Here is an 8,177-nt window from a genome sequence, read left to right as displayed (position 1 = left end):
AAAATTCTGACGATTTTTTTTAAAGCGATCATAGATTGGAGGCCTGGTGAGATAGGATACTGCACGAGTGCATTTGATAGCCGTAGACATTCCCCAGTTGAATGACAATGAGGATTTGAAATGAGTGATAGCAGATAATGAGGTAAAACGTGCAGGCTTTATTTTTAGTTTCTGTCGCTTACACAGACACATATGCACACTGTCACAAATGAAATATACGTTGCATTAAAAATAAGGTTGGATCAAATAAATAAGCAAAAATAGAAAGCAATTAAATTAATCATAAATAGGCTGACACAAGTCTCTTCTCAACAATATCTACAAAGTGCACTGAATATTTTTCTGTAATTAAAATAAATATCCAATAATAATAATAATAATAATAATAATAATAATAATAATAATAAGCAACCAAACATGATCGTTCCTAAGTGAGAACATGGGGAATTCTTACAACGTTTTTCTTCTAATTAATTTGATTGTCAAAGCATAGTTGCAGTGAAATTCGTTGAGACACACAACATTTAAATATCTGTTGTCTAGTTCGAACATGACGGTGATAAAAACAGAAAACACTCCTATTTTCCCTAGCTCAAAAAAATAACCAATAATGTGCCACGACGAATGTGATGAGGTAGACACAGAAAATATACTGTGTGTATTATCCTTGTGTACGTGCGTTTGCTTGTGTATGTTCTCTTATTGCAATGCATTCAAATGGAGAAACATCCTATTTTTTAAACTAGAAAACGCACACATAACGCCCTATACGAGAAACCGTGCAATGGAATACAGTTGGGCCCCCTTGTCAACGAGAGCGAAACTTTCTTCTGAAACACATACAGTAACATTGAGATTTTTTTAAGCTTCGGTATTTTCTGCACATTTGTTTTAAAAAGGAACAAAATTGAAATGCTCTTCGCGCACAGAGGTGCATTATATTTACAAATATTTACATAGATAAATATAAAAGAGTTCATTTGACCTAAGAGAATAATCACTCCTCGATTATTATTTTTTTTGTACAGTAGGGATTGCCATGTATCAGTCGGGTTCTTGCTGTTTCACTTCAGAACGCACGGTCTTGTCATCTCTGTAGTGATGGCGATGATGTAGAAATGATGATTATTCACTCATAAAACATTGGCCTTCACACGTCTCGAACAGGACGCGGATATCTGACCTCATCCCGATAAGTGAGAACACAGCATTTGCATGAAGCCTCTAGCCTCCAGCCACATTATTGAGTCTGATTTGTCTGAAATGAGGTGGCCTAGTGAGTGGCTGAGAACTTCATCCGTTTCTGCTTTTGCCGCTGATTGCAAAACCACACCCGGACGACATTCTTTTTCAGGTCAAGTTTCTCAGCTATCGCCGCTATCTTCTCGGACGAAGGCCGGGGCTGCACCGCGAAGTACGCCTCCAGCGACCGCTTTTCGGGGGCAGCGATGGACGTGCGTTTTCTCTTTTTGTCGCCTCCGTTAAAGATTTCTGGCTTTGACATTTTCTCCCGCTGTGCTCGCTCAGCCTCCTCCAGCCACGCTTCCAGGATAGGCTTGAGGGCGACCATGTTGTTATGCGACAAGGTGAGCGACTCGAACCGACAAATCGTGCTCTGGCTCAGGCAACCCACCCCAGGGATTTTAAGGTTCGCCAAGGCTGACCCAACGTCTGCCTGAGTGACTCCGAGCTTGATTCGCCGCTGCTTGAATCGCTCAGCGAAAGACTCCAGCTCCCTGGGGTCGGGCTCCGAATCTCCACCGCCGCTTAGCGAGTTGTGCGAGCCCAGGCTGTGCGGGTGCATGTTCATGCTCTGCGGGTGGTGGTGTTGCATGTGGTTGATGGCTGACATGTGCGAGTGGTGTGTGCCACTGGAGCACACGTCGGAGCCCGGCATGCCGCCCAAAGAGATTCCGGGGGTCAGATGATCCAGGAGGTCGCCATCCAGGCCTTGTGTCGACTGATGGTGTGGATGGTGGTGGTGCGAAGTCAGAACCGATGGGTGGTGGAGATGGGCCGACGAGGACGTGGGCGTGCAGGCCATGCTGGTCATGGTCGTCATGGTGTGGTAGGTTGCGTCCGGCTTGAACGGATGGCTTTTTTGGGCCATGTCCACCGCCGCCAACGCCTCTGCCCTCTGGAGCAAAGTTTCATCGAAGCCGGCGAAAATGTTTCCCTGCAACTTTGCCACAAAAGATACAAGGAAAATTAGCAATTGACAGAGATGAATGAGTTTCCTGATTAAGAAAAACTCACGTAACATTTTAAAAACTTTAGTTTGACGACTGCGCGCTTCGCTGGGAGAGTGCGTAATTGGCTGCACAGGTAAGCTTCCCTACTTTGTTATTTTGGTTTTCCTAGCCGGTGTATATACTAGAAATGCAAATGTTTTATTTATTCCTTTTAAACTATGCGTTTTCATATTTTATGAGGTCATGGGCCATTTGTCATGTTGTGACATAATACTTGGTGCCCAGAGAAGGATACAATTGAAAACTCTCGAATTCTCCATCAATAACAAATGATGAGCAGTTTTCTATGTTAAAAAGAGTTTAAAAAAAAGTCATTTTGGCTCGCGACTTACCGAGGGTGTTGGTAAACATGCCCGTCTGATGGCCTCCGAACTGGAGTGAAGCGACGTGTACTTCGGCTCGTGTAACATCGGATGCATGCTAAAAGGTTGTTTGCTATTCATTGACATCATGATTGCAGAAGTAAGAGAAGGTCGTTTTTCGTCTTCCTCTGTGGTCTCCGTTTTGGTGATTAACCGCTGAATCACTCTTCACCAGATAAAGGTGGTTATAATTTGTGATTAAGAAAGGGAGTAGTTCACCTGCCAAGCGAATCTTCCCGTGCGAACAGAGCCTGACTGACGGCAGACTGTCTTTGGTGCTGACAGTGAGCTTACAATCACCTATAATATATTACTGACCCCCCCCTCGTCCCGCCCACAATCTGGAAGCAGTCCCTCCCATCACTAAATGCAATCGTTCCACGGTCGCTAGAAAATATATGCAAGCGCACGCCCTCCAGGGCTACCAGCCCCGCCCTTAGCCATGGGCTTGTTGAAAGAGGAGTCTCCAGCGTACATGAGGATATCGCTGAAAGCTGTTCTCCTATTGGTGCAGCAATGTTGTCCTCTCGTGCGGGGTTGGTTCCAATAGACCCACGGCCGAACAGGCTGCGCCGAGACAGGTAGCCCATACAGACGCGCATCACAGTTCTGTCATATGAACATTCCATAACGTATATTTGTTTAAATATGGAAAAATGGACATTAACGTTTTGATTTTTTAAATGTCGGTGCTGTTATGTCACACGTTTTTGGTTCACGAAAAAAATATATACTGCAGCTTGTAACTGATTTGCCACCAAATTGGCTTAAGACAAAACAGACAACCAGTCGGTCGGTCGTCTGCGAGGCATACCCAACAATTTGATCCATGAATTAATAATTGCTCATTTACTTTGTGGTATATACCACAGTATGGATTCCCAATTAGAGAATGAACTGTTCAAACTTGGTGAGAACTCAAACTTGCGATAAAATATTAATTGAGGAGGGACCCCTTGGTCAACTGAGTATGTGCTGTCAATCACCAGCTTTCCCAAGAATTATCCTACAGGCACAATTCAACTCTTGGCCTCTCTTTAAAGAGGGCACATCATGTTATAGTCAACATGGGTTAGCGGAAGTAAGGTGTTTCGCTGTACAGCTAAGATTTAAAAACATTCCTCCGAGTTAAGGGTTATTACAGATTTTTTACAGTCTGTTAAAATGTAAAATGAGTAATTCGTTAGTTGTGCTTAATTTTGAGAACTTTGCCAATTCGATATTTTTTTTATAAAGCATAATTAACATTGCATAAATACAAATTAATATATATCTACATTTCATTTCACATTCATAGCACATTTATCATTATTTATTAACACAATTTGCTCTTCAAACCTACTAGGCTTTTAACTATTTTTTTACCTATTGACTTTGAATAAATAACACCAATTGAATTGTTGCATACAAATGTATTCAGGTCGGCCACAATTAGACATACCTGTCACAAACATTTCTGTGTTTTAATTAAATTAAGAAATAAACAAAATGAATACAATATTTAGAATGTGTGCTTCTTTTAATTATTTGTAATTACTTCTTAAACATTAAGATAAGCAGTCCCAAATACCTCCCATCCCACACACACACACACACACACACAGACACACACACACACACACACACACACACACACACACACTCACACACACACTCACAGCACACACACACACACACACTCATATGCACATAGAGAGCTACTAGTAAGATCACAAGTCAGCTGGGCCACATGGTCAGTGGGTGCTGGTTGTGTACTGAGAGAGCACATGTCCATTGACTGTAAATGGTCCCTGAAACCCTGGACATGCAAAGTAGAGTCCCACAATGGCACAGAGAGCTGCACAGTGTGACTGTAACATGAGTGGTGAATGCAAACTACAGCACTGTTATAATGGCGCGCGCAAACACAGACACCCACACACTCTTATGTGCATAATGCACACAAGCATACAGAGATGCATATAATACACTTTTAAACCACAATTGCACACACACACACACACACACATGTGTGTTAAGCACCACTCATATACACTTCCTCCACCCACCCACTCCCTATATACGCACACACACACTCTCACACACCCACACACACACACACACACACACACACACACACACACACACACACACACACACACACACACACACACACACTCCGCCCTGCACCCCTTACCCCCAGCTGCTGTGGCTGACTCTCCAACAGGGCCACAGAACCTATCTCATCAAATATGTATCAGCTCTCTCTCCCTTCCTCTCTCTCTCTCCCTCCCTCTCTGCCTTTCTCTCCCTCTCCATCTCTCAGTCTTTCTCTCCATCTCTCAGTCTTTCTCTCTTCATCTCTCAGGGTAGCTGCAGTCAGCAGGGACTGTATCTGCTCTGAGACAGACACACAGGGAGGCAGGCAAACAGAACAGCAGACAGACAGACAGACATACTGTACAGACGGATGGACAGTCAGACATGCAAAAGAAGAAAACAGACAGATGAACATCTTTAGGAAAAGCAATTCATGTCAATCAAAAGGCACTCTACCACACACACACAGACCATAACAATTCATAGGAAGGGTGCCATTCAAGAGAAAGTGGATTCATAGTAGATTTTGAAAGGTGTACAGAGTTCAGAGGGTAATGGTCAGCCTTCCTCTGTGTGTGTGTGTGTGTGTGTGTATGTGTGTGTGGGTGTATAGTGGACTACTCTGGTATTGGTGGACTGCATACGTAGGTACACACACACACACACACACACACACACCTCTCTGCCCCCCCCCCCCCTTGTGTCAGGACTCCTGTATGGTTGGCTAGCCTTTCCCACCCTGGCCTAGTAACGTGTCTGTGCCATTCTCTCTCTCTCACTCATGATGAGTTTTTCTGCAAACAAGCCCCGGGAAAGAGCCTGATTATTGCTAATGGAGCATTTCCCAGCATGAATATTGATGGGCTGGTGGGGAATTGCTTTTTATTTGGCTGCTATGAAGAGGCCTCAATTTTTACCAAGACTGATAAGAAGTGCTGGATAGACACCCCTCACCCGCCCAAGACCCAGGCCTGTGTGTGTGTGTGTGTGTGTATATGTGTGTGTGTGTGTGTGTGTGTGTATGTGTATGTGTGAGAGAGAGAGAGACCTATTTGGAAACATCTATATGTATCTATACATAGTAGGGACTATACATCTGCTTGTCTATCTGTCTGTCTGTCCGTCTGTGTATCTATCTATCTATCTATCTATCTATCTATCTATCTATCTATCTATCTATCTATGCCTCTCTATTACTTTGGTGTACCCACTTTCTCCATCATGTTTACATTGTGCATGTTTGATTCAGATGCTCGGTCTCTTGATTTGGGGCCATTTGTAGTAACAGAGTTGTTGATGCTTTCTTCCTGGCCCCTGTAGACTCTCCTCTTCCTGGCCCCTGTAGACTCATGTGGGGACTTACAACAAATGATGTGATGTGCTCTATGTGTGTGTGTGTGTGTGTGTGCACTAAGTGTTTGTTAGTGTGAGGGGGGTGGTGGTTTAGTGGTGTACTTCCAGCCACTCTAAGGGGAGGCAGAGAGAGAGAGAGCATCCAGACGTCAAACAAGAGTGAATGTTTCTGCCATGTTGAGCAAATGGACACTTTTTGAACAGAACACACATAATATGCACACACACACACACACACACACACACACACACACACACACACACACACACACACAACCACACACACACACACTTACCTTGCCCTTCAATCTCCCTTGCACCTCTCCAACCTCTTTTAACGTAGCTCTATGCCCCCCCCCCCCCACCACCACCATATCTGATTGATAAATTATAGATGATGTGTAAAATCTAATGTTGTAGACTCACAATCCATTCACGAAATCGGCAGGCTCACACTGCGGGACTACCAAAGGGAAAGGGGTGTCTAACTACTGGCTTTAATGTAATTGCCTTTAGGGTTCCTGGTAAATTTTTCATAGGCTGCCAGCACAAATTATACATACAAAGCTGGAAGAGTCCTGGGCCTGCTTCTCCTGGCGAGGTATTCCCGCTCTTTGGAAGTGGGATCTGCAGGTAGCTGGAGACAGACCGTCCACCCCCAGGGCTGTCCCATTTAACCGCCTCTCTGACATCTGTCAAATTGTTGTCCGGAGGGGAGACACAAAATGGATTTGGACTTTTTGAATTTAGAAAACATTTTCTTTTTTTGGATACGCACGTGGAAGACTTAAAGCATGACGTAGTAGATACGTAAGATGTGTAGAGTAGGCTGGAGTAGCAGAGAACACTAAGGCCCTCTCCTCTCATCTCCTCTCCTTCCTCTTTCTCTCTCTTTCCCTCCCTCTATCTTTCTCTGCTTTCTCTGTTATTTCCTTTTTTGTCACATCCTACTATACTCATGTCCCTTACCTTTCGTTCCAGAGAATACTAACGCAGTGTATTCATAACTCAAGCGTGGAGTGGGCAATAAAAGCTAACACTAAGGATCATTCTTTAAAACTTTGCCATAAGAGCAGATCAATATTGACCTCTTCTAAAGAGTTGGAAACTGGAGTAAGAAAATCAGAGTAGAAATACAGATTTTCAAGACATCAAGAGGGTGAAAAGAGGATGGGTTGCCAACCAAGACTAGGCAATGTGAGTGTGTGACAGTAGGCTAAACATGTTTACGTAGATACACTCATAAGTTTACATACACTGTATATACACATGCTAAAGTTGACTAATGGATCCATGAAATAACTAGCCTTTAAAAATAAATATCTGCCTGCCTCTATGGGAATTTAACATAGGGGTATGTATAATTATGAGCCCCTGTATTTTAAGGAAGAACATTTATTTATTTACGATACATTATTCATTCACAAAGAAAATTGGTCTCCTTAAAGGTTGGATTTTTCCTCATTTGTTTAATTAAGGCATTAAGATCAATTTTCAAAAGATTTAGTCAAGATTTTAGTCAACTTTAGCATGCGTATGTACAGGGTATGTAAACTTATGAGTGCAACTGTATATTTAAAAATAATGTCGATATTAAGGTGGACCCTGACCGCAATTTGTTTTGGCTCGAATGACGTCACTGGGGAGTTTGTTAGGGAACATGGTGAAGGGGAGTTAGCCCATCACGAATGAGAGTGAACAAGAGCGGTGTCACGATTCTAATTCAAAGCACTTTTTTTATCAAAGCTATAGTGCTATGCTTAGACTGAGCATTTAAATGCAATACTACTGGCACATGTTCTGTTTATGTAGATCAATAAATTATATACATCATATAAATTACTCAATTTCTACTGTTTTTTGTTGTCTTTGCTTTCTTTTGGCACATTCATCTCTCTCTCTCTCTCTCTCTCTCTCTCTCTCTCTCTCTTTCTCTCCCTCTCTCTCTCTCTCTTTCTCTCATGTACCTGTCATCTCCTGTGCAGTTGCAGTGTTCTCTGCTGCTGTTCTCTCTCTGAGAGAGTGTGCAGATCAATAGATTAACTGAGTGCTCATGAATAATGCAGTGAGGGCCAACAGCAGTTGGACATAAAGGCAGTGTGCCCTAGAGCCGGCGTGTAAAAGCTTTAAA

General features: G+C 43.1%; 1 protein-coding gene across 1 annotated transcript; it reads right to left on the bottom strand.

The window, feature by feature from the left end:
• Positions 1-205: 205 nt before the first annotated feature.
• On the bottom strand, positions 206-2,864 carry pou4f4 (POU class 4 homeobox 4). The gene is made up of 2 exons (XM_076274017.1): positions 2,585-2,864; positions 206-2,182 (listed from the first exon to the last, which is right to left on the bottom strand). The coding sequence occupies exons 1-2, from the start codon at positions 2,702-2,704 to the stop codon at positions 1,274-1,276; spliced, it is 1,029 nt and encodes a 342-aa protein (XP_076130132.1). The 5' UTR covers positions 2,705-2,864; the 3' UTR covers positions 206-1,273.
• Positions 2,865-8,177: the final 5,313 nt, after the last annotated feature.

Source organism: Alosa pseudoharengus, unplaced genomic scaffold (assembly GCF_046254945.1).
Source record: "Alosa pseudoharengus isolate Yale_2024_CS ecotype anadromous, Long Island Sound unplaced genomic scaffold, YU_APseudo_1.1 YU_APseudo_1.1_scf_8, whole genome shotgun sequence".
In the NCBI taxonomy this organism is placed as follows: domain Eukaryota; kingdom Metazoa; phylum Chordata; class Actinopteri; order Clupeiformes; family Clupeidae; genus Alosa; species Alosa pseudoharengus.
The sequence above is the reverse complement of the archived record's forward strand: the minus strand, read 5'-3'. Positions and strand labels throughout refer to the sequence as shown.

Excerpts from the sequence above, each read along its gene's own strand:
- pou4f4 (XM_076274017.1), bottom strand. The coding sequence starts at position 2,704 with ATGATGTCAATGAATAGCAAACAACCTTTTAGCATGCATCCGATGTTA. Across the intron at positions 2,183-2,584 it reads CATGTTTACCAACACCCTCG|TTGCAGGGAAACATTTTCGC; the intron begins GTAAGTCGCGAG and ends TTTGTGGCAAAG.